The following is a 27,254-nucleotide window of genomic DNA, read 5'->3' on the forward strand; positions in this document are numbered from 1 at the left end:
ACGTATTTCTCATTAATTAGAGTAATATTCAGATAATATAATTAACGGTTCACTACTCTTGATGTTGTCGACGTTTATCGCCGTTGAAAATCTTTTATATCACTATTGCGAAAGTGTCGTACATATCGCCTTTTTCGTTTACGTAGCTTGCCACGCCGAATGCTACACAGTGTAAACAAATTTTACAACTGCTTTATCGCACACTCTAGACGACGATAATTCCGGTGAATACCCCGGGCTCATTTTCCTTCGATAAATACGATTGTAAAGTGTCTCATAAGTCATGCGCATACGTGCGAATCATCGGCAGTGAAGCAGAGATATTTCTCGTAATTTTCATCGAAGTCCCACCTGTCTCAAATGTCCACGAAACTTATTTCTGTTTATATTTACTGCAGCTTTATTAATTTGAAAAGACTTTTAATACTTCTCTCTTCGTCGAAACCTAAAAAATATTATAAAGTAATTAAAGTTTTAATACTAGAAACCCTAATAAAACTTGATAGATAAATCATACTAAGAATTTTCCATTTAATAATTATTGGAAAAAACTTCCCAGATTTTGTAAATTCAATAATTATTTTAAAAAATTTCCAAGATTTTGTGGAGTATGTATATTAAAATTCATCAATCGCAAATTCGTGTATTTCTTGAAACGCGAAGCTATAATGTTCCGAATGACTCGGAAATTACGATAAACAGCTGAGCTGGCTCGCGGTTTATTATTATTTGCTCACGAATCAATCGGCTCGACAGCACCAGTAAGTGTAATGCCGTCGATCAATCACTGTGATTCACGCGTTTTGAGTCTCACGCTATCGTGTATTCGGTTTTATTCGGCATGTTACGCGAAAAATTATTCTTCGCGTTGTGCGATGAGCGTGTGAGAGGATGTGTTCTCCAGACGGATATCTGAGTCACCTTGCAATTGTAGCCGAGGATCGATACCGGTGCAGTCCCGGTTAGTGAACTCATTTCTTTAAATAACAGTCGCAGCAAATAAGATTCAACGTGAACAAAATCTGTTTATCTGTTTATCTAAAAATTCTTCCCCGCAATATTTGACAATATCGTTAACGATTGAAAAGATTCGTGATAAGATTCATGAATACCAACGAGTCAACGATTTTATAGATTTCAGATCACGCAGCAACATCACGTCCGTTCACCATTCCTTTATCGCAATCGATATCTTTTAATAATTAAAATACTAGCACGTTAGATGAAATAGCTTTTAGCATTCATCGCGAATCGAACGGTTCGACGAGCAACGTACGACGGGTACAACGATTAATACAATTAATTGCAAATGTATGCGCATGCGATATTGCTTACTAAATAAGTTCGTCAGGATAGTGATTATAATTTCTAATAGTCAGTCGATAAGTCAATTCATATTCGCTGCATGTGGATTATGTGTATTTCTCGCCGAACGTAGTCTCCAAGAATGTAATTAATAGTAATTATTGAGGGAAATTCCTATTTTTAATCGGAAAAAGTACTTATTTCGTTACGTATATGCAGATCTTATCTCAAATACTATATATCCTACAAGCAAAACTACCATGCATTTATATTACATAATTCCAAACGTTTGCGACGTGTAAACAACTTATCATACTTTTTAATTTGAAAAAAAGAGTAATTTTTTCTTGCAGAAAATTATATAAAATTAGGCTCTACTAATTCACAGGTAATTTTCATGGGTAATTTATAGATGAAATAATTTTACTATACTCCGTCCAACGAGAGATCATGGTTGATCAAACATAAATAACGATAGGGCACAAAGCCGCAACAAGGTGTTCGCATTATAGATATTATTTGTAGGAAAATTTTATTACCTAACATTTTATTATACGGATATATGACAGAAACTAGTGTCATTTGATCGACGGATTTTCCCTCGGATTTCCAGAGTTTTTACTAAAATTTATTTTCTTCTGACGTACATGTGTGGTTTTTCTCTGAACAATAATTTCTTATTTCCTCGAGATATGTTTTCTATTAAATTTTTACAGGAAATTAAAACGAGGAAACAAAGTTAACTTTTATGATAATAATTAAAATCTATTATTAGAGACCGTATCAATACTGAAGTTATCATTAATAACTTTTGATAATACATGGCCTTCACGAAAGATTATTATTTACGAAAATTATTTACCTCACACTGGAAGATGTTCTTTTTCTAACTTGCGTTCCTTCATTCCGGTCAAGCTATATGATTGTCAATCAAAATTGTGAGTCGAAACTCGACAAGTGTAATTGTCATTAATGACCATTCGCGGGCCAAAACGTCACCGTCGCCGGATGACGACACGCTCGTAATCGCAGACGTGTAATTACGCGTGGAGATGATCCACGATCGTCTCTGCGACGCTCGGACACGCGGTGTTTCCTCGTTTTTGACTGTTACGAGAGCCGTGAGAGTCTTGCATAAAACCTTGCGCTCGCGTGTCCGGTTTGCCGATCGCGTAGCCGACGTCACGGCCGATACAATATTCATGGGACATACACGCGGAAAGTTGGGGCGTATACGTTGATTAACGAGCGGACTTGAAGTTAACGTAAACGTATGTACTATGTATATGCGAGGTGACGTGCTTGTCACGTACCACAACACTCTGACATAGTACTTTTTGGTGATTTATTATTATTTATAGCACGTTTTTATTCACAACTTGTACGTGCCTTTCGCTCAAAACTTTAACGCTCTCGGAAGATCCAAAAATCTTTCCTATAACTAAGGAATTAAACATCTCTCTTCAGAAGATAAAAAGAAGATAAAAAGAGATTTTTATCTGAAAGTAATGTTTAAAGAATATTTCTCTTTTAAATTCTTTTTTGGGAACTCTTTTTACTGAAAAAATTGCAAAACTAATAAAGGTATATCAGATTGAATAGAGTAAAAATAAGGCTACCTGCCATGGGTCGAATATGGTAGGAAAATAATAGAGCACAATAGAGCATACACATACGTATACATACACATAATGCTATTATGTTTATGTTTCAAAAATTGAAAATTGGAAAGTTGAAACTGATACATAAAAGACGTACTTTTTGCTCAAAAATTCACTAAACAGCAAAGCATGCAGTTTAGTGAATTTGAATCCGCCGACAAAACATGCAGTCCTTTGTCTTCCAATTTCTTTCAAAATTTCCAAATTTTTAAAAATTTTCTGTTATTAATTCTAACTTTAATATTAATATAATTACTAATAACAAGTTTCAATTATTAAAAGTAAAAATTTCGTTTCCTTATTCTAATTTCTTATTAAGATCTGACAAAGAACATATTTTGAGGAAACCAGAATTTATTAATTGTACAAAGAAATATGCGTATACGTCAAAGGAAATAAAATTACCGTCCTTTTTTCTGGGAATTAAAAAAAATCATCCTTTGTCAATCTTTCAACGTTTCCTTAGAATCTTTCAAACAAACAAGCTTTCTGCTAAATAAGTTTTCTATACACTGTATACACTTCCTTTGTGTGGGTGCTTTTTCCGTCTATTATATCAATTCTTTTAGAAAAGACTTCACAAATGCACTGATCGCTAGTATTTCGACTCGTCGTGTCTACGTAAATATGAGTTATTATTATAAAGAAACTCCCTTCTTCTCAACAAACTAAACTCGATCCCTCTGAACTCTTAAAAGGCTTAGTTCTCTTTCGTCGCTCGTAGCAGCTACATCATCTCAACTGAATCCTCCTTGCAACTTCAGTCTCGCCAAGCGCCGTCGTCGTGAAGTCCTAGTCAAGCGAGAGGTCAGTATTTCTATTTATTTCGTTCTTTAAAAATATTAACTTCGCGTCGCGTGTGTGAACAGTGCACAAATCGACGCGTGATTCACTCTTCGCGGTGCACTGACGGTCGTCTCGAAGTAAATACCTTAAAACCCGATTAAACGATTCGCCGTGACGCAAACCGTTCGACGTCGCTTACGTCACACTTAAATAATAATCATCAACGCCGTTCGTCGTCGCAGGGTAATAAAAGGTTTACGTGCTCGGCATACGATATCAACTGCCAATGATAATTGAAGGCACGCGATTCGGGCATGTCAAGCACACAAGTCGTCGACGGACGTTGAAAATATTTCTTTTAAGAGTTGAAGGTCTGGAACAAGGATCTTCCTATAAAACGTTTTAAAAGGTCAAATACTGCAAAACATAAAAATCTTGTGTACGAATATCCGTATCTTTTGAGAATGAGATTCGTCAACGAAAGGAATACTGATGATGAGCGATTTGCATTAAGTGACTGATTGTGAGTAATAGTGCGCGATCTAACAATAAATCTTGATATTAAATCTAATTGATTGAACTTCAGATTATTCATTGACGAAGTGGAAAAATGTACGTTTAAATGATCATAATTCATCGGTATTTCCGATACTTTGTTAATGTGCCTGATGAGTTTTCAGTTTATTAATAGTGTATAGTAACCAGTTTCCTTCTATTTTCAACTTTCGTTAAATAATGAAATTGCATACCTTACGCTTAAAGTTATTGATCGATCTTAAATTCATTATGGAAGAATGACGAGAATTTCATTGAGAAATTACAGTAACATAATATTATTATGTTACTGTGTTATTAATGTCGTTTATAATGTATTATTATGTTACTGAATTATTAATGTCGTTTGTGTTAATTTTAAATAATTTCTATAAAATATACGTGAATTATACACCAAATTATTTTTCCGAGGGAGAAATGACTTTAACAAATTTTACGGATAAACTGTCACCGAGATTCGATTGATAGTTCACTTCAAGGATCAATAATCCTTTTAATGCTTTCTACTGTGCAAACATTAACGCGCCATATGTCTCGCAGTGTAAGAAAATTCTATTTAACCCGTTGGCTGCCATAATGGTCGCTAATGACCAACATTGTCCAAACATTTTAAAATACTTGTAAGAAATAAATACTAATATAAAATTTTGGATAACATAAATAGCTGGACAACAAAGTAAAGTAAAAAGCGCGCTATTTATCACCGTCACATAAAGATAAACTTTAATTACATTAAATAAATTACTAGTAGACCCTCGAAATTCAAAAATTGAAGAAAAAAGGGCTATCAGGGTCGAACGCGGATCTTAGTGCGTGATGTCAATCATTAGATTTATTCTTCAAAATACAGTACATTTCGGCTCTATTCGAGCCATCCTCAGCAATAACAATAATGTGTCACAACGTTCTAAATGCCCATTGGCAAGTTTACCGATTAGAATTGTCGGAAACACTGACCAAATGATCGATATCTGAAAAATATCTTTGTAAGAGTCATGTAATAAAAAGAAAACTACAGCAACTCACCAAAAGGCCGAACAATGTGTTAATTATATTACATAATATTTTATCATTATACGCGATAACGAAAGTCCTATGGCGCGCGCGATAAAATACGTAAAAGTCGCGAGCAACGCGTTAAATAATTCATTAGATTAATTTTTCCTCCTAGAAGAGAAAATCCGGATTCCATAGAATTGTGTAAATGCATCTCAACGTGAATCCCGTAATTCTCGATAACATTCCGTTCCTCGGGAACTCGAACTTCGGTCGGCGATCCCCCGCGCCGAAAGTCAGGTGGGGAAATTCGATGAATTTCCGACAGCTGCTCGCGAACCGATCTTTAAGCATACGCGATTCGCCTTAGAATCGGGCTCCCACCTACCCGCGCCGACGAGATAGCGCACGTGCATACGTCGACACGACGAGGTAGACGCACGAGCGCCTGAGTACAAGTAGGAGTACTGACAATCGTGCGGCGGCTTCCTTTTATCAGTCAAGCCGAACCGCGCGCGACACACGTACGGACACCGCCGTGCGCACCGAAAATCTAACACGCGGGCACACCGGGGGCCCTTTCTTGTCTCAGTGCGCGACACTTAACAACGCTGGAAATCCTAACGGAGTGCTCGAACTTGTGCTCGCGGGCGGCTTCACGTGAGTCTCGCGGAAGAACGCGCGTCGAACTTCCGGGCAGCGGGATATTCGCTCGCGAATCGGTACCGGGGCCGTCATCCAGACCGCTTGTACCGTCCTCAAAGTCAACGGAGTCTCTAGGAACGAGGGCTACATCGGTGAACTTCGACACGCTGGCGCAGATTCGATGTGAGCTTTCTACGTAAGTAACCATCTGTATCTGCATATATAGTCTTTCTTTTATTTTTATCTGCACTTGGTATAATCCCGAGAGCTTTGTTGTTTGAGTTATCACGAAGTCCGGACAATCAGATAGACGGTTGATCATTGATAAATATAATCGAGAGATTTTCATGCTTTAATCCTGGAAGGAAATAAACTTAACGCTTGCAAATGTACCCGAAATTCATTATCTGTACAGTAAAAACCGAACAAATGAATTATTTGCGATCACTTTGGTATATAAAAAGAAATATCAGAGTTTCTATAAATTTGAAATAAATATAAGACGAGCTAAAGCTGCGTTTCAATATTCACTGCCAGTACTGAAAATCTATAGTTTAGGTCACATACACTATAGATTTTCACTATAGATTTTCACTATAGATTTGCGCTGTACAATTTGTGACGCTTTTAAAGTTCTAAAATATCCGAATAGATACAAAAACTAAGTAATTAGTTGCGAAAATTCTTGAAAGCCAGTAAAGATAAACGAAGTCTAACTTGCAAATTAATATTTAGTAGCCTTTTCAAAATGCACATTGTAACTGTACTTTCTTTTGCAATAATGCACCTTGTCTAATAATTAATATTAATGACTTCATGAAGGGACACGACAAAATGGAGAAGCTGCTCGCAAATTTCGAATAACGAATAATTTATGCAAAGAATGCGCGTACGAAACGATTATCTCGCGAGATATCGCAATTTTCAGCGCGCAAATTATCTTGAACAAAGTCTAAAGTAGAAAGATATTATTTATCTGTTTATGAATACTGTTTGTTCTCTTGCGAGAGAATGTTATCGAATAAAATTATAATATAGTATCATATCATGAAAAGCATTTGCCACGATAATAGTGTGAAGTGATTGATAAATATACGTATTCAATCGAAACGCCTGATCTAGCGCAAAATTAAATCACTATTCACAATTATATGAGCATTATATTTAATTCATATAATTATACGGAAGAAACAGTCGTAATTACATGTATAAAGTTATAATTACAAAAACACACATACATGTTGAAATAAATTATTAATGTAAAATTAGAGGTAGCGATCTATCAAGCTCAATTCAGTGAACATCAATTATTTAAGTTTGTAAATACAACAACGTAATAAGCAATCTATCAAAATTAAGTCAACGTTTATTTATTTCGCTTATTAAAATAAATGGCAGATACATAATACAAAGATATAAAGAGTTTTCCCACAGATTAATCTATACTACTTAATAGTATTAATTATCGTATTTTTTTGTTACCTATTATTTCTGCTATTTATAATTCATTTCGTAATTTATATTTCATTTACAATTCACTTCGGTCGATCTAACTCGGACTTCTCCTCGATTTTTGCGAGGATCGAAAAACTGCAGACCCTTTGTGGGCAGACGTAGCAAAAGGTGCACGCGTCCCTTTTCCGCGCACGCACGCGTAATTCAGTTCCCGCGACACGTGCGATCAGATTAAGTTGCGAACGCGAGAGAGCTTCGGTTGCCTCCATCACCCCAAACGTGCGATCAGATTAAGTCGCGACGCTCCCGCTGATTCTGCATATTGCGTTACACACGAAGTGTCAGGAGCACCGAGACCGTCGCGCCGCGCCCGCGCCGGTCGGAGCAACGACTTGACCAGTCACGGTTATCGCTATCAAATACCGGAGATATACTATTAAGAAATATCAATGATTAAAAGAAAGGTTTGTTAAAGGAAAACTACTTCGGCTACTTCAGCCATCAACAAATATTGTCTGATAAGCAATGATGCGTTTAGATAGGTCGAGCGTTGCATAAAAAGACTCCAACAATCTTTCCTTATTAAAAGACACGTGTGAGGGAAACGAAATGAAAGAACAGAAGAAATTTGATATATGACGTGTGTACGCAATTTTTTTAAGATTTTTGTATCTGGAGAAATAAATATTGCTGAAGTTAATATATGTACATTTTTTTAATTATAATAATTAATCGTGTGCGTTTAAATTTCCTGTTTGAGAATCGAAGTTCAAGGATCGTAGACAAGGAAACTTTTGGATTTTCGATTAATGAATAATAAGTGTTATATTGTTATACTTACCAATCTTACGCGCACGAATATACACAGAATTTTTAAGGCATAAAAGCAAAATATATATAATTTATAAAAATTACTATTAGGAATTAAATCCCGATAATCAAAAATGTCAGTATTTATTTATTCTATCTTATCGCATGTTAGTCATTATTTACTTACTCTTGTTACAGGATTCTTAACTTAACGGCGTTCAAATTTCGTGCCTAATAGTTTCAACAGGTAGAAATATGCGATAAACCTGCGGCTATTTTTACGGACGGCTCATAACTCATATTGTGCAAGCACACGAGGTAAAACCGTTAGTCATGATTAGGTATCGATTGCTTCTGTCTGGCGGACGTTCTCGTTGGTTACGAATTACGCGTCCGGCGTCGGCAAACGATTAGGTTTATATTGAACTATCGATTTTATACGCCTGCGGAGAGTTCCGCGGCGAGCGCGCGCGCGCGCGCGCGCGCGGCGAGTTCTCGGGTTTCCGCGCTCTCGAAAAACGCGGATCGGATTCAAGCTCGAAAATCTCACGATGTCTAATTCATTACATTCCGAAGAAATACGCGTGCGAACGATGCGCTTGCGTAATCGCGAGCCTCGAATTCCTGACCTCCGTTTCTCCTGTCTTCGCACTTTTGCACCCCCGCCGTTAATCGGTTCTTTTTTTCCTCTCCTCTCCCTGATAAGCGCGATGGTCTCGACTAGATATGCAATTGCGGTGGCTTCGATAGTCGCGATAACGATATTATAAATCGCTAATACGCGAGTTCTCGCGCGCAAATTATTTGATTACCCGACTGTAATATGGCAAACAGTTTTCCAGATATCCTGAATGATCTATAAATTGCGTATTTTCAGTTTTTGTAGGTCGAAGATCGCGGAAACAGGCCGATCCGACGTGAGATTGTCGCAGGTTGATCCTAAGATCAACCTCTGCCGAACGGACTATTACAACACCGTAGGCCAGCAGCGAATTCGGTATGTATATATATATATTGAGTTTCATTCTCTGTAATATGAATGCATGAAGAAAAGGAATCGCACCGAGAAATCTTTGGAGAACTCCAAAATTTAACCGCATAAAATCACGCGTTGTTTCACCTCGTTTTTGCAATTATAAAAATTACAAATTGGACCGTGATCTTTGCACGTCGTAACACTTGTTTTCTTATTCTAATACATCGATAAATATAGAGTTCCTTTAAATGTATCTTTTTTAGACTTTAAATATGACTTCTATTCACGATCGAGTTCATTTTCATGTTTCCTGGTTTCGCAGTTTTACATATTTAACGAAGGCAAATGAAATGACAAGTGGACACTTGCGATAAAAAAAGAGATAGAAGTCATATTTAAAGTCTAAAAAAGATACATTTAAAGGAACTCTATTTATCGATGTATTAGAATAAGAAAACAAGTGTTACGACGTGCAAATATCACGATCCAATCTGTAATTTTTATAATTGCAGTTTTATATTTGTAATACAGTTTTAACTCTATAATTGTAAATTATTACATATACAATGCATTAATTTCCATCAATGTTATAATCAATTATTATAATCCGTCACAGCTCTACTACATTATTATAATCTATTAACTACGTCAATTTTCAAGTTTTATTATAACTTAATAATAATTAAATTACCTGCCTTTTCGGAAACCGTTACGTTTCTCTGTTTGTACGATTCGTTGCAAACAATGCAAACATTGAATCTGGGATATTGCAAAGATCTCGAATAAAGATCGGAATGAGGCATCCGCTTAATTGAATCCTTGTCTTTCAGATATGGTCGCTTTTCGGGACTCGGAGATTGATCCGACGTCGAAGAACGGCACTGGTCTCACGTCAAAAGACAGCAACGGGAACAACGATGACAGGGCGAACGACATTAGAAGAGTCAGGGACCAAGCTTTCACTATACGCTCAACGAACGGTATGGACAACTATGCGCTGAATTTCGACAACATCGAAAAGATCAGTGACAAGAAGCTGAGCGTGGACATTAACCCGGAGCCTGTCTTCGTGAAGAAAGTCGCCGGTAAGGAAAGTCGCGTGATCAACGCGGTCGAACTCGAATGTGCGCGCACCCGAACGTCGCACGCGTGACCATGTTTATGCGATTAAATGATTAAATGCTAATTCCGAAAGTCTTGCGCGACATTAACGGAGGAAAGATAAAAAAAAACTGTTGAAAAGTTTGCATAGCAAGCGTTCGGCTTAAACGTCGTAAATCGTTGCTCAGCTTACCATAAATATCTTACGGTACATAAATTCTTACGTCAATAATGGTATCGATCGGTTTCGATCGCCGCGAATGAAGATAAAAACTGCATCCGCGTTCGCGGCATTGAAGTTCGAATTTATTTGAATAGAATTATAAAACACAGAGTTTCGATTTCTCATGAGGCGTGCGCTCGAAGCTTTTCATTCCGCGCGAAAAGTACGATTAGCGACGAAAAACCAAGGAACAAGTTCAACGGAAAAGTAAATATTATTGAAGCAATACAACCTAATGTGAATTTCGTTGTAAAGCTGGATGCACAATGCTAAAGCGATAGCGATAGCGACAAAATTACCGACAAAGCTACAGTATTGATACACGGCTTCCAATAGGTTGAAAATTTTGTCGCTATTGCTATCGCTATCACCTACACAGTAAAAAATTTTGTGTTAAATTTAACACATTTCACATGTCCCAATTTATCCACTCAAATTTTTGTGTTAATTTAACATAAAGCAAATATGTAAAAAAATAACAAACATAATATGTAGTTAACATAAAAATTTAACATTTAGACGCTATCAGAATTCAAAGTTTATGTTAAATTGACATCTCTATAATGTTAAATGTAATTAAGATAAGATGTTATTTTAACATTTGAGAGAAGTATCTCGATCTTTTTATGATGAATAACATAAGAATCATGTCAATTTAACACATAGTAACTGTTATAAAAAGGAAGATAACACAATTTATCTGTTCACTTTAACATATAAAATATATCACCAAGAATTCATGCACTTACATATAAATTGTGTTATTTTAACTCTTAAAAATGGTTAATATTAATTTAACATAGAAAAGTTAGGTAACACAACAACGATATGTTAAATTAACATACAACTGTGTCAGAAATTTAACACAAAACTTTCTACACAGGAAAATTTTAACACAAATACAAAATGTTTTTTACTGTGTAGCATTGAGCAAGGGCCTTATAAGGCGGACAATTTCGTGTACTTGAAACTTGATATTTACTTATCAACTCCTACGTGGTGATTTCCTCGTTATTGTTACTTTTTATCTTCTTGTTGTTCGTAGCGTAAATTATTTTAGCAATTAAAAATGTTTAGTCACCAAATAGGCTGTAACCTTCGACTAAAAATAATAGTTACATATATTTAGACGCCAGCGTGAAAATTACATGAATGTTGCGCGTATTTATCTAACACGACAAACTTTTGTAGTGGAATAGTATACATATATGTCGCAGAAATTTTGAATAATTTTTTTTTATTTTTTTTGCAAAATTCTTAAAGAATCCATAAAAAACCGGGATATTACAAAATAAATAAAGATTACACAATCTTACTAGTAATTGTGAAAAATCCTAGGTCTGTCAGTGAAATTGTGAGTTGAAATTTTTATTAATTTATATTTACAAATTATATTTATAATTTTTATTTATTCCACAATATCCCAGTTTTAAATTTCTGAGCAATTTTGCAAAAAAAAAAAAAAACAAATTACACGAAATCCCTGCGACATATCTACGAAAGAATTTTCTCAATAAAATATATTTACGCTATAATATTGCCATTTGATAAAGCGAAATTTACGCGGTGCCATTTAGAGCCAGACAAATTCCGATAGCACAATCGACGGACGGCATCATTGCTCGTTTGTATCGCTTCGCATCACGAAACTCATGTTTACTTCGCACCTACAGGAAGCGAACGAACTAAATCGTCATCGCGTTGTGACAAATCGCTCGCGAGTATGGTGGGAAAAAAATTGCGCCGCACAATAGTGATTACAACGATTACAACGCGAAGTAACTCACCGATGATTTTTATCCGTTGACCGTCGCACGACCGTCGTAATTCCGGGTACCATAAACTTGCGCCAGTTTATAATGTCGACGCGGACAGAAGACGCGTTCAGTAATCGCCTCGCGCCGTTTACATGCCTTTGCGGAGCGCGAGTTTGTTTACACGAAAATGACGGCGCGCGGAAATGTTGACAGCCACCAGGGGACCGATCGTCAGTGAGCCTTCCTTCTCTCTTTAAATCTCATGTAAAATCAACTCAAGAGCGGGTCTTAATTACACGAGTTAATTACAGTTCAGAAAAGAGTTTTACGATGTCAGCTTATAAATACTCATTTTTAGAGAAAAATTATACAAACGACTCCTTTAATTCTTGTAGCCGGTAATTACCGTGCCCGAACGAAGCGACAAATTACTTGATCGTATCTCTCAATTTTAGCACGGTCATTATTTAGGATACTCATTGCGAACTGTCCATTGAGCGGGATTTTACTTAACATGTAACCGATGCGTCGACAGCCGGCTTGAAGACATCCGGCGGTGACAAGGTGGACAAGAAAGACACGCCCGGCGGAGTAAACGGGAATGGATCTCTCTCCAGCGGCAGTTCCATTGTCACGATTTCGTCGAACGCCGTCTTGGATCCCGATGAGGAAGGATCCAAACGTCGTAAGGATCCAACCGTTCCGATCCACGGCGGAAAGGACATTAGAAATGAAAAATGGTACCACACGCTCATGCAAGTGTCGATACCCTTCTTCATCGCCGGTATGGGTACCATCGGCGCCGGTCGTGTCCTCACCTCTGCGAAGGTAAGGACCTCTCTCCAAAGAAGACGCCACATTGTGGAGGAGAAACTCGGATAACACAATCCAATCGTCCATTCTTATTTCTTTCTCCTTTTCATTTTTTTCCCGCATTAACCTTTTAAAGAGGTGTTGAAACTTGGATATCACAATTGTCCCCCCCCCCCTCATCCTCATTTCTTTCTCCTTTTCATCTTTTTCCTGCGTTATCCTTTCATAGAGGTATTTGTTCCGAGATAGAAGAATGATCTACTTCTACTGTTATCAGAAACGGTGTCGAAATTGATGCGCTCTTCAATATTTTCCGATACATCTTATCGATCGTACGGCGTAGGATACACACGGTGTCGTTCTTAACACTCGCGCGATTACATAAGCACTTTGAATGCCGTTCACATTTTTAATACCGCGACCTCATGTAGATTCCAAACGGAGATTACAGGTGCATTTCATCGAGAAATTTATCCGCAATCATTCGATTAGCTGAGAACAAAATAATCAAGTCTTATCGCGGGTTCACATATAATAGCTTGAAGCATCTTGAAACGAGCGGTTACGACGAGTCAACTCATCAATAATACGTGTATCATGATAAGAATAAGCAAACGCATTAATTGTATGCTGCGCATCTTAAACACTTGCACTTCTAAATTACCTCTTTCTTAATGCAAACTAAAACCACTGCCTTTGGCCTTTGCCATACTTTATATAGTTGACAAGTTTTTCCTGTGAAGAGATAATAATTTTTTTTAGATTCTACGGGCCAAGAAACAAAATTAAAGGTATTATGTACTTATATAACAAAAGAGAAAAAATTTTTTATTGATTAAAAATTGAAAATGTAATAATAATAATAATTACACCGAATAAGTAACTTCGCCAGTAAATAATTAACCTAAGTAACAGTAAAGACTTTTTAATCGAGCTAACTGGCTAATAATAATTACGTAGGCCATAAAAAACAAACGGTGGATTTGACCTGCGGATCGTAAGTTTGCCAAGATATATAGTAAATAATAAAATAAAATCAATCAGCATAATGATGATAATTAAGTAAAATTAACAATAAATAAATAACCCTCTGTATAATCTTATTATATGATACGTGTATATCAATGCGCCCAGCATTCTTTGATCTATTCTTCGGTTTTACATGGCAATTAAAATAATGATAAATTTACCTCGTATAAAATATCGCTTCACACACACTATATTCTAATCTCGACGTATTCGATTTCAGAACATGCCCGCTTTCGTAGAAGTCCCCCAACTGCTGATCCTGACCACGTCGCTGCAGGGTTTAAAGGGTAATCTCGATATGTGTCTGGCGTCGCGGCTGAGCACCCAAGCGAATTTAGGTAACATGAACAGTCGGCGGGAGATCGTCAAGATGATCGTCGGGAACATCGCCCTGGTGCAGATCCAGGCAATCGTCGCGGCCGTCTGCCTGTCGTTGTTCGGCATGGGGGTAGGCGGGATCAACGGGAACGGCTTCGAGTGGAATCACGCGTTGATGCTGGCGGTCTCGTGCATGTGCACGGCGACCAGTTCCTGCTTTATCTTGGGTAAGCCATCCTCTCGCCGGCCGGCATGCTCATTAAGCCGATTAACGCATACCTTTTACGCGCTAATCTCCCACGAATCGACACTCCTTTGAAGTGTAACTATCCGTCGTTTATTGCTGAATGCTAATTCAGCATTAGCAACGACTGCTATCGCTGCTTGCGACTCCAGTCGTGCATTATATTAATAGACATTATCTCCTTTAGCCACGTTAGCAGATCATAAATGATACAGACATGCTCGATAGTAGATAATGCTTTTTTTATGCACGTGTTTCCTTTATCTACATTTCTCTTTTACCGGGGATCTTTTTTTGCCGTTGCTGAAACTTTTCCGTTCGAACGCTCTCGATGAAAATATTACACGCATTTTGCATACATGCATTATCGCGTTCTGAATTCTTGATTTATGTTACTCATTGTCAATATTTCACATTTCATTCTTCTGTCTTTCTATCTTTTTAATTATTTCTAGTATACGAAATGGGTCTTATATTTCATTAGTATGCAGATCGTCATATTATTTAATCATGTTATCGATCATGTAATCGTTAAATATATTATTATTATAACAGTTTCGTTAATCTATTGTAAGAACAGTTTATTATAATTCTCTTTGCTCCTTCTTTCTCTCTTTCTTTATATAATATTATTAATATTTGTTGCAAACTAAATTTTTAAAACTAGAAAATTCTTTTCATTTTATTATATTCTTCTTGTTCCTTCATTTTTCTAACTCCTAAACTGTTAAATTTGACATTTAGTATGCATCCTTCTTTAAATTCTTTTTTATTATATAGTACGTAGTACGTACTTTAATAGGCGGAATTTTAAATTGTCGGCAAAATTATCTCTTCTCCATAGACTTCGTCTTGATCGCTGTGATCATGATATCCTATCGATTCAAGATGAACCCGGACAATCTGGCGACTCCGCTGGCCGCGTCTATCGGCGACGTCGTGTCCATCAGTATTCTCTCCTTCGTCGCATCGGAATTTTACAGTAGGCTGGTATACAACCAAGTATGGGTGCTGTACGTCGTTATCGGATTATTTATAGTGCTTCTTCTGCCGATTTGGATCTTAATCGTGCTGAAGAACAAGTATACGAGAACCGTATTGAGGTCCGGTTGGGTTCCCATTCTGTCCGCCCTCCTGATCAGTGGGTTAGTAGTCAAAATAATATTTTAAGCTTTACAGTTTTCCGAGGAATTTTATCCGAGTTGTTTGTTCACGAATATTTGAGTCAATCTCTTTCTTACGCAATTATGTTATTAATATATTATTAATTTTCATTTTTTTATTTTTTAACTCACCATGTCGACCAATTAATTATAATTATAATTTAAGAATTTTATCACATAATTGTATTTTCAGTTTATTCATTTATTTCTGTTCTTATTTTTAGCGGAGGCGGGTTAGTACTTGAGAGATCGATCGACTCTTTTAAAGGATCCGAAGTCTTTCAACCGGTAATTAACGGAATTGGCGGCAACTTGGTATCGGTACAAGCGTCTCGAATGTCAACCATGTTGCACCAATCTGCTATCATGGGAATTCTGCCGTCGTACGGCAAAATTTGGGTGTTTCCGTGGACCGCGCTCTTAGTAGGAAGTACGTATAATTCCACTTTTAACTTAATTATATTACAATTAGACATATCTGTAATCTGTAATCCCGTATCTAATAAATTACAATAAATTTTCTCATCTTGTCTACGTACATTGATTTTTCTCGTTTAGCTATAGTAAAAGATCAGCAAAGGGTCAGGTAATAAATATTTTAGGCTTTGCGGATGGGAAACAAAATCGAGGATATTGTGTAATACTTATGTAACAAAAGAAAACAAAATTTTAACTGATGTGATTTATAACATAATAATAATTATTATTATTATATATTAGAGAGCCGTAATTTGCCGATTTCCATATTTCTAGAGAAAAAAACACATTTTAATACTAGAATATACTTGATATCTAAAGATCTTTTTTCTTTACAAACAGCGCCGTATGCCAAAACCGCGAGGTTGCTCCTCTCTATGGCGGTCCCTGGTCAATTGATGTTCGTCTTCATCGCCGATGCTTTAAATCCGGGCGATTGCAAGTTACACACCTACTTCGTAATCTCTTATCTAGTTGTTTCCTTAATACAAGTAAGTCCACGAAATTACAAATTATCCTGCTTTGATTTTGAACCGCGAAACAAGCCATAACGAAATTTTTCTTTTCTCCAGGTGATAATTCTGTTGTATGTCGCGCACATAATTATCCATGCGATGTGGAGGTTCAAAATCGATCCCGACAACTCGGCGATCCCCTACTTGACGGCACTAGGTGATCTGAGCGGATCGCTACTTCTGGCGGCAGCTTTCGCCGTTATATACGCGATAAACCAACCATACTGCTTCGACTAAGCGAAACGGAAATCTGAGATAGAATTACAATTATCGCACGCATACAATCACACACATATAGCGTGGAGAACTTTTAACAATTTCTGATTTTCTTATTACGGGATAAGAGAATTGGGTGCTTCGCGCTGTCAAAACAATTAACGTCTTGCTTCGTGGCGTTAGTTGCTTTCCATTTACATCAAAACTCAGATAATTCTCACTTGTGACGTCATAACTCAGTTAAATGCACGTTCTTTTTGCATGCTGGCAAGTGAGATTCAACTGAGTTTTTATCCACAATCGAGAAACTCACATTAAAAGTGAGGCTATTATATTATTATGCGATAACTTTACCATAAGCAGGTAAATACAAAATGACATATCTTACCTGATGAGTATAAAATACTCACATAACTGAGTGACTCATCACTTGAGTGTAAATGGAAAGCAACTGTTATATAATTCGAAGTGACTCGCGAAACCGAACGAGACATGTCGACAGAAATAATGCCAAGAAGCGAGATATAATGAGGAAAATACTCAGATCACACATACATACATTTGTTAACTATAATTTTGAAAGATAGTTGTTAGTTTCTGCAAACGTGTGACCGGCTGTGAACTACAAGTGTGGTGATTACAAAGCAGCATGATGATTAGCAGTTCTAGCACGTATTTCACGTTTCTTTTTTCCACCAAACGTGTCACGAACCATTTACAAATAAATAGGAGCCTAGTCAATTTAGTAGCAAACAATACGTATGTTCGAAAGGTATCTGAAAGATGTTTTAATTTGTCAAAATTCCATCAGTCGCCCGCGAGACGTCTTTCAGCGTTTTAGAAGACTTGTAAATAGCTGCATCGTCTTGACGAAGAATACTCGTCGCGACACGAAATGAGCTAATGGCATCGCGACGTGTTCGAACTTGCGATAGCGTGTTTTAACTTATAGCAATCATTGTTTATAAAACCGTGGCCGTGAAGAAACGGAGCCACGAGAAAAGCGAGCGAGCCGAATGTCAGGAATTCCTGTATTTTTTTTTCATCTTGAAAGTTGCGAGACACCCAAAGCGTTCATCCTAAGGAAACGTACCACGGCGAATGGGACCACCATTTAATTGCGCAATCGTACAATTACGGCGCAATTGCAACTCAACTAAAGCAGCGACATTTCAGCTACATATTATTAAAGCAAGCGTTGTCGCTCCCCGCCGCAGCCTTACGCATACACCTTATTTAATTACGCAACGCGGTCTCCGGGACACGCCTTACGTAATACTCAGACAATGCCAAGTAATTAATCTGCGTCGATTATTTCTCTTTGAAGATACTAAGGAATTCGCATTTCGAGCGTCCACAAACAGCACGTTGAATTGTGGTGAGAATGCTCCACACCACTGACAAAATTTTTATTAAAATTATATTTTAATATTTCGAAATTTATTAAGAATTTAATAGTCTTAAATTTATTACGGAGATTTACCATAGTATTAACAAACTTGTTATAAAAGCATAGTGCAGCTAGAGTGCAACGTGCCAAAATCTGTACAAAAACTCAAATCGTTCACGAAGAATTGTTCGAACCATTTATGAAAATTTTTAAGAATAAATTATTTTGAAATGCAATTGTATTTGTATCTGAAATATTTAAATATATTTTTACTGTATATATTTTATTCGTGTTTTAGATTATTTTAATTATTGCAACATTTAATCATGAACATTAACATTTACACTAATTAGTATTAATCTTACATTAGCATGATAGATATTCGAAATTATAATCTAAAAGGATAGAGCTCAGCATAATTTTAGACAAGAAAACAATATAAATAAGCTGAATCCATTAGTCTTAATAAGAATTTACATCAAAAGACACGGTATAGTGTCTCGCGCCAAGTATACGCGAAGCGAGACCGCACCGTGACTCTTTTACGCGACGCGACGAGTTATTGCGAGTATCCGAGATTTTGAGATCTCGGTAACCAGTGAACGGATCAAGTTCTAACTAGGCCGGGTACCTACCGCGGCCATGTTGAATCGTGACGTCAGAAGCGAGAAAACGACACGTTGAAAATTCTTGCGTGGTACTTCCAAATAAAAAGATATTTGCACAAAATAACGCTTGAGATCACTTCAGGACACTTCAAAAATACTTCGAGTTGAATCCTTTTCCCTTGACAGTTATTAAACAACCGTAAAACGAACGTGATACGAAGCCTGTACGATCCCAATCATGGGGGGACACATGGGGGGGAACACACGCGATCTGCCAACTCGGAAAGAGTGGTAAAGGCTCCTTGAACGTAGTACATTCCTTGCTAATCTTAAGAACTCGAAGTATTTTCGAAGTGTGCTGAAGTGATCTGTAGTGTTATTTTAAGCAAATATCTTTTTATTTGGAAATACTACGCAAGAATTCTCAACGTGTCAATTCTCAACATTTCTCGCTTATTCTCCATTGGAGAGAGTGAGAGGAGAGAGTTCTTATTTCTACCGCGACGGTACGTCGCCATCGTCACCGCGGAGTTCTCGGCTCAGGGAAGGAGGTTCCGTCGCTACAAAAAAATGCAGCCAGTTTCATGAAATTTTAATATGTTGTTCTGGAATGCAAAATAGAATTATGTGAATTTTTTGGGAATTTTTCACCGTCCCGTTTTGAAAAAAATCTACTCCAAAAATTGTACTTTTTAACATAGGTTCTTATGGAAAATGACATATTGCATACCTTCAGAATGAAATAAGTGCAAGAAAAAATGCAAATGATAAGGAAAAAAAATATGCACATGTAACTTAATAATTTACAAATAAATGAGTGAAAGAAAGGGGAAGGTTACCGCACATTTCGTAGAAAAATTAATTATTAAAGCATAAATTGCTTGATTTTTCGTCTGCTAGACTGCCACGGTCGTGAACGACGTGAACAGCAGCACGCACTATACACGCGGCGACCAATCAGAGCAATCCCCTTCACTCCCACTACTTCAAACGCTAGTACGCTGTTGCCAGGGGCCCGATTCTCTAACGACAAACGTATGCGTAAAATCTGCTCTAACAGAAAAGCTGCAAGCTTATTGGCTAAAAACTGTGCGATAGCCAATCAATTTGCAGCCTTTCTGTTAGAGCAGAGTTTGGGCATACGTTTCTCGTTAGAAAATCGGGCCCCTGAACCCCCGCGTCCCACTACTCCCCCCGATGAAGCAACCGAACCTCCGGATCCTTAATGGATAGCTTGGACCAAATTTATATGTATATTAAAAGTTTTTATTTTTCCGCTACGTGTCCTACAAGCGGAGATATTGCGATGCAAAGTGTATGGCCATATTATCAACCCAGCGGGTAAATCCATTCGAGTCGATATATCGATATATATACGTGTACGTATTGCGCTCGATCAGTGCAGTCAGTGCCACGCCCTGCCACGGTCTGTAAGATCGTGTTCAGTGCGTTCAGCGCGCTATCAGTGACTGATAATCAGTCAGTTATAATCTAGAAATAGTGACGGTCGTGACCGTCGCCGCGTGATAGATAGTGAAATATATATTGACGGCAGGGAGCTGATACCGAGGAAATCTTTAGAGCCTGTTCACACGAGGCGTTTCTGCCGCGCGGTTGCCGCGCGATTGCTGCCGCGCGTTATCGTTTGCACGAGCCACGCGCTGTCGCGCGCATACGCGCGTACGCGAAACGGCGTACGCGCGACGGCGTGCCTGTGGATCTAAAATGCCGCAAAGCGTATCGTATGCGCGCGTTGTCGCACCTCGCCGGCCTCGCCTCGCAATAACGCGCGGCCATGCGCGGCAGCGCAACCGCGCGTCAAAACCGCCTCGTATGAACATGCTCGAAGGAAGGTGTATCCAAAATCGCACACGTACGTATATGCTGCCATCTTGTAATGGCCAGTCTACAATGAGTTATTAGTCGTTAGTCAGCGCCATGAAGAATAGAGATAAGGAGGACGAACTTCATGTTTCGAGATAAGCCCAAAACCCGGTTACAGTAGTAGTTCGAAAAACATACACCGACAGCGCTACGATCGACAAACTGGCATCTGGCAGTCGGGAAGAGACAGGAGGTGATAGGATATGGGATCCGCAGGAGAAATTGCTCCGCGTAGCATTTCTTTAAGCTTAGCGCACCTATGAACCCAAGTTTCTGACACTTGGCTGTATTGACCTGTGACAAGAGGCAGGAGCCAATAATTAGAAGAAGGGCTCCCAATATCGCGGACTTACACAGGTATGTACACGTTACAGCACAGATTTTTGTATTTTATTAATTGATTTAAACAATCAAGGATTGTATACATTCAAGTACAATGTGGTTTCCAGAAACATTCAAGTGTAAAAAACTCAGATATTGGAGTGTGGGTTAGAAAAAATAATGTAGAAATTGAGGAAAATAAGTGAGGTTAGTATACGTCCCGAGATTTTTAAAACACCATTGTGTGATTACATAAATTATTCAGCGAAATTAAACCTTTTGTTTATTTTTCTATTTTGCAGGAACCCAATAATCGAATATTGGATTACAGAAGTTAAAGCAAAATTCGAAATCTTAAAGAATGTTTTTGAAGATGATAAATAAAACTTATAGATAAGACAATTAGTAAAAGAAAAAGGCCAATAGACGAGCAAAACTAGATGTTAATTTAATATAATACTTATAGATAAGAGTATGAAAATAGTATGTATACAAAGAGAGAGAGGGAAAAGAATAAGTACTATTCTCTTTTATCCACGAATTGTACATATAAATAATACTTGATAACATAATTAAGAAATTGTATAGATATATAATATTTACCATGGAAAATTACTCAATTAAGTATAATGATCTACCTCCAATAACATTTGAATATTTGAAAAAAAATATACAATTAGTAAAAAAACCAGATAATTGGGCTACAGTCGAGTATGAGAAATGTATAATATTTGTTGAAATATTGAACAATCTAGAAGAAAGAATGAAACTTGTTATAAAACATGATTTAGAAGTTGATATATTACGTAATAATGAACTGTTATCTTGGATGACATGTAAAAAAATTAAATCAATAGATCAATTATCCGGAGTGATAAAAACATTAGATCGTTTATGATTTTAATGAGTCAATTTTGAGTTACATTTTTTGTTATTTGGTACGACATATTTCATATAATTTTATATTTATATTTTTATATTTATATTTCATATAAATTTTATATCTTACCGGAAAATGATTACAGCAAATGTAATGAGTAGTATGAAAATTTGAAAAACTTTATTTAATCATATAAGATAACTATAATGTATGTATATCTATAAACTATTATGCTTCTTAACATATTCTTGCAAGTATTGCAATTTAAAAGTATGAAGTAATTAAAAAAATGTAATCTTATAATCTCTAATAAATCATTGTATTTGTATATATAACCCCAAGGAGATATATGTAACACTAAAGTATATTATATATTATATAATCTTCAATAAAATATCACATATAATCTGTAATCTTATAATCTTATAATCTCTAATAAAATATCTTTCATAAAACTTTCAACATAGTATTCTAATTATTTGTATCATAAAACATACTACAACTTAGCATCTTTGCGTGCTCGGCGCGTCTTTTGTTTTTTTGTACAGTTGTTGGCATTGTACCGTTTTGCTAAAAAATCAGCACGAATTATCACATAAAAACTCATCACAGATGTAGTCAATTCTCTTTGGTGCAATGGACATCCTACTAGAGGTAACTCAGACTGCAATTCTTGGAGCGCGTAGCTCATGTGAAATACAGTATCAGAATTGATGGATTCTACTTTAACAATGTCTAATATCGTTTTTTCCATCAGTTGTACCAATTTTATCAAGTCGTCAGATGGATGAATCAGATATCCTCGAGATAACAATGCAATCATCCGATGGTCCTTACAATTTGGTGATGCTCGCAAACTTTGAATGCAGTCATCACATTTAGTCCACTTTCCGGCTTTTCGAACTACATATCCAGCCATGTATTCGATAATAGAAAAAGAAGGATCTTGTGTTGCTATTTCTTCGTTTGCAATTTGTTTATTTATCTGATCCATATTATCGTTGTTGGGTTTGCCGTGTTCGATGATACTGTCCATGATCTTTATCCATTCTAATCGTCCAGCCTGACTTGCAGGTATGTTTGAAAAATTTAACAGGGAGTGAAGCATTTCACCTCCAGAAACATTGCTACCCTTACATGGTTTTATCAAAGAATACATGCTCATGAGACGAAACATCTGGCCAAACAATGTTGAATCAGGATGGTCGTTTGACCCGCATACTCCTCTCGCCAAACCGAAGAAGCGTTCCAAGGCATCTTGATTCAACCTTGCAGTCATTAAGTATTTATAGTTGCACTCGTAAGTCAAACATCCAAGTATTTCTAGAGTAGCTCTCAGTGTAATCTTCAAGCCATAGCACGTACTTTCCGTTAGAAAATAAAAACCATTTTTCTTTGCAGTTATTTCCCATTCGTGTAAATATTCGAGAAACTCAGTAATCACCTAAAACAATAATGTTATATGGTCGTTAATAACCTGGGTAGTTGATGTAACTTCACAAAAGTACAGACAAAAGTTAGAAAAATGTAAAAAATAAAAATTCTTACGGTTTCTTCATCACTACCATGTCTTAAAGCTTTATTGGGAGTTCGAGACATCATAACTTCTATCAGCCTGTTTATTCGTTTGATAAATTGAATTGTTGGTTGACAATCCGCAAGCTCAGGATGGTATTCCTGATATATAGACATAGAAGCAGCGACTCGATCTTCGAATAACTAAAAATAAAATGCATATATAGAAATCAGAATATAATAATTTTTTTTTTTACTTCTTTGCAAATTATTTTTTTACTTGGAACGCCATCGGTACATTCATTTTCTGATAATATTTTGGATCTAAGTGGTCAGGTTTCAATTTATGAGCAACTTTCAAACCATAAGGGTGATGTTCGGACTCTATTACTGCCTTCCAATGTTTCTTTTTTATCACTCCATCGGGTGTCTGCAAAGCATAAAATATTACTATAAAATGGATGCATGTATTCAAAGCGTATCAAATAAAATATGTTATCCACATTAAACTATAATCATACTAGAATGAGCACAGTTTGGATCACTTGAGAATAAAGAAGTGCTTATTCCACTATGGTTATAGTTCAATAATTACCCATATCTCCAGTTGTGATGTAATAAAATTACGGAAGTTTTTTATCAGATGGGGGAAATCAGACAAAAACCACAACTTTCTCTCAGGATCGTAAGGATGTTGACAAGAAATATTACTTTCGGTAATTCCAAATTTCTTCCACATACTTCGATTCCACGTTGCACCATCTGTGGTAACACCATCACAAAGAAATCCACTCTTTTCAAGGAGTATGATGCATTCGAGAACGAGGCATTGCAATACATTACTGTTGGCACAACCCTTGCTGAGAAAGCATGCAACCGCCTGTACCCACGAGCCGCGAAACGGTTGATACATGAACACAAGAGCATGATCACCTAGTTCATGTTCTTGAGATTCAGGTGTATAATCGCCTAGATTTACAAATCCATGAAACAGACAGGAATCTCTATCAAACTTTAAGGCTTCAGACAGTTTCATTTCATCAGCAAGAAGAATACCTGCACAGAGAACAATATAAATAATATTTTTTTTCTCAAATTAAATTTCCCACCTTGCAGTAATAATATACATACCTCTTTTTTCAGCCGGTTCCATCTGCTCAGCTTTTGTACGCAACATATCAAACATGGTGCTACTAAACCCATACGTACTGCCCATGCATTTCACATACTTATTCACAGTGTCAACATGAGGTAAAGCAAGAATCTCATGTGATCTCAGATGCTCGTAGAGCTTTCTGTTTTTAATCCTCATGAGTAAGCATTCATATATCCATTGTTTAGTGTATCGTCGTCCTTTACTCTTTACTTTCGCTGAAGAGAAGCATGCTCTGACCGCTTCCTGTTGCGCCTGAGGCAAATTCGAAATTTCTTTCTCTACCACGGCTTTATTTGCCTTTGCGCAATTCTTTTTCAATCGGGCAACCTCGGCTTTTAGTTCCACCAGCTAAAATTAAAAAATAAAATAAAATAAAATAATATTTACTGTTCTAATAATTTTTAATAATTCCAACCATTTCTTTTAATACTGTGAATAATACCTTGGTTTTCATTCTCTTATTCTTCGCCTTTTCATATTTTACTGTTTTTCTACTTTTTTGGCGTTTGACTTGTGCCTTGACTGATTGGCTCAACTGTTTTTTCTGCTGGCGAGAACTCTTGGCAATCAACTTTTTACATGGTACACATCGAACATGGTTATACTTAAAGTGTGCTTGATTAGGTAGTACATATCCTTTGCACAAACCGGAATGCCTGCAAACAGTTTACATATATCTACATAGTTGTGATGCATATAAAAATGTTAAGCGGGGAGCACACACTTCTGCACAACGCATAATGCGTAAGCATAAGAAAATTGATTGGTCCATACACATGTGCATAAGGAAATAGACCAATCAATTTTCTTATGCTTACGCATTATGCGTTGTGCAGAAGTGTGTGCTCCCCGCTTCAGGTTGAAAGAAAAAATACCTTTCTGCTATTCCACTGCCATCGCATAGCAACACTTTTTCCAGAACTTGAATGTTGTTTATCACATTATTAGTAGTTGTACCAGGTTTTATTCCAGGTATAGACACCGCTTTTTTGTTAATAAAAACCTGCGATAAAATAACATGATATAAAGTGTTATAAAGAAATCATTATAAAGGAATCACTTGTAACTGATAACAATATATACATCAACAGATCCATCGACGTTTATGACAAATTCTTTTAGCGCTGGGCGATTTGCGTGCCAATATCCCACTATTATAGAATCTTGTCCCAAAAACATCAATTTTAAATGAGCCCAGCCTTCTGGAAATTTGATTTGTTTGAGACAATAATTCAGCGTTTCCAATGAGAATAACTCTAATTCATTAGTCTCTAGGCATGACTCTGATGTATCTGAGTTGGTATTAATGTCATTCTCTGAATCCTTCATGACGGTTGATGGTGGTGATATTGATGTGTCTATTGATTCTGAATGAATTTCTGCGTTTTCAAAGGATTGGTCAATAATGGACTTTTCTTGTGTTTTCTGAAGAGGCTGGTTTAAACAAATTAAGCATGACTCTGATGTATCTGAGTTGATATTAATGTCATTCTCTGAATTCTTCATGACAGTTGATGGTGATGGTATTGTTGATGCGTCTATCGATTCTAAATGAATTTCTGCGTTTTCAAAGGGTTGGTCTAACATAATGGGTTTTTCTTGTGTTTGAAGAAGCTGGTTTAAACAGATCTCTGCTGTTGCTGTCCTGAGTTCATTATTCTCAAATTCTTTATTCTGGCATTTCAAAAAAAGAACAATAATAATAATAATAAAGTAATTAAATCAATATTCATGTTTTAGAAAAATATATGAAGAAAGAAAAATGTTTCTGTGATGATTTAGTTTTGGAGATAAAAAGGAATATATAGTTTATATAAAAATATGACAAAAGAAAATATTGTACAGCTCACTAAGGGAATTTACTTGACAGAATAGCAGAAAGCAGAAAAACATAAATATATTCATACAAATACTTGAAAGATAAAGTTGAATGCTTTACCACTTAGCGTTATATTTGCATTTTTCACAAAAAAAGTACTCACTTTACACACGTTTTCTTGAGGAACTGCTGTCGAGTTTAAAGTGACTTTTCCACGTTCCATTGTATGATGTACACCACTTGAAAGAAGTATTTCATAATTACTTCGTATGTCTTCTGATCTGAAGTGAAGCTCACAAAGAACTTCGGTATCCTCTGCTTTGCGACCGATAATATCTTCCCACTTTTGTCGAATAAATGGAAATTTATCCTAGACCAATAAATATTGTAAAAATATTAAATATTTCAGGCAAATTAATTCAAATATGTGAATTTTGTATTGATGTAAATACAAACCGTTCGTGGAAATTTAAACATGGTTTTATTCTTTAAACCATGTAATTTATTATTTCTCTTTTCACTAGCACTTCCCGATTTACAACCGGGAAATGAGCACACAGTTTTCATTTCAGAAAATTCTTCCTCTCTTATACTATGTTTTATACGCGAGTGTTACTTCTACAGTAACTTTACGAT

The 27,254-nt window shown here is 36.5% G+C and overlaps 1 protein-coding gene and 1 long non-coding RNA gene across 6 annotated transcripts; both read left to right on the forward strand.

The window, feature by feature from the left end:
* The first annotated feature begins 537 nt into the window (after nucleotides 1-537).
* On the forward strand, nucleotides 538-18,721 carry LOC139774799 (solute carrier family 41 member 3). 3 transcript variants are annotated; one of them, XM_071710282.1, is made up of 11 exons: nucleotides 538-961; nucleotides 3,665-3,773; nucleotides 5,896-6,144; nucleotides 9,091-9,210; nucleotides 10,020-10,274; nucleotides 12,806-13,098; nucleotides 14,333-14,657; nucleotides 15,519-15,819; nucleotides 16,062-16,267; nucleotides 16,657-16,805; nucleotides 16,887-18,721. In XM_071710282.1, the coding sequence occupies exons 5-11, from the start codon at nucleotides 10,022-10,024 to the stop codon at nucleotides 17,064-17,066; spliced, it is 1,707 nt and encodes a 568-aa protein (XP_071566383.1). In that variant the 5' UTR covers nucleotides 538-961; nucleotides 3,665-3,773; nucleotides 5,896-6,144; nucleotides 9,091-9,210; nucleotides 10,020-10,021; the 3' UTR covers nucleotides 17,067-18,721. The 3 variants fall into 3 exon arrangements, with proteins under 3 accessions (XP_071566383.1, XP_071566384.1, XP_071566382.1); XM_071710283.1 differs by lacking the exon at nucleotides 3,665-3,773; XM_071710281.1 differs by lacking the exon at nucleotides 538-961 and having other exon boundaries at nucleotides 2,356-3,773.
* A 1,716-nt stretch (nucleotides 18,722-20,437) lies between these two features.
* On the forward strand, nucleotides 20,438-21,789 carry LOC139774798 (uncharacterized). 3 transcript variants are annotated; one of them, XR_011718676.1, is made up of 4 exons: nucleotides 20,438-20,916; nucleotides 21,046-21,284; nucleotides 21,377-21,455; nucleotides 21,551-21,789. It is a non-coding gene; the product is annotated as an uncharacterized lncRNA (long non-coding RNA). The 3 variants fall into 3 exon arrangements; XR_011718677.1 differs by having other exon boundaries at nucleotides 21,049-21,284; XR_011718675.1 differs by having other exon boundaries at nucleotides 20,442-21,284.
* Nucleotides 21,790-27,254: the final 5,465 nt, after the last annotated feature.

Source organism: Temnothorax nylanderi, unplaced genomic scaffold, assembly GCF_030848795.1.
Source record: "Temnothorax nylanderi isolate EJ_2023f unplaced genomic scaffold, tnyl_v1.0 TNYL_tig0088_pilon, whole genome shotgun sequence".
NCBI classification, from domain to species: Eukaryota; Metazoa; Arthropoda; class Insecta; order Hymenoptera; family Formicidae; genus Temnothorax; species Temnothorax nylanderi.

Bases quoted from the DNA above. Each gene is read 5' to 3' on its own strand.
- LOC139774799 (XM_071710282.1), top strand. From the start codon at position 10,022: ATGGTCGCTTTTCGGGACTCGGAGATTGATCCGACGTCGAAGAACGGC. The intron at 13,099-14,332 runs GTAAGGACCTCT...ATTCGATTTCAG, and splicing joins GTGTCCTCACCTCTGCGAAG to AACATGCCCGCTTTCGTAGA. The intron at 16,268-16,656 runs GTACGTATAATT...CTTTACAAACAG, and splicing joins GACCGCGCTCTTAGTAGGAA to CGCCGTATGCCAAAACCGCG.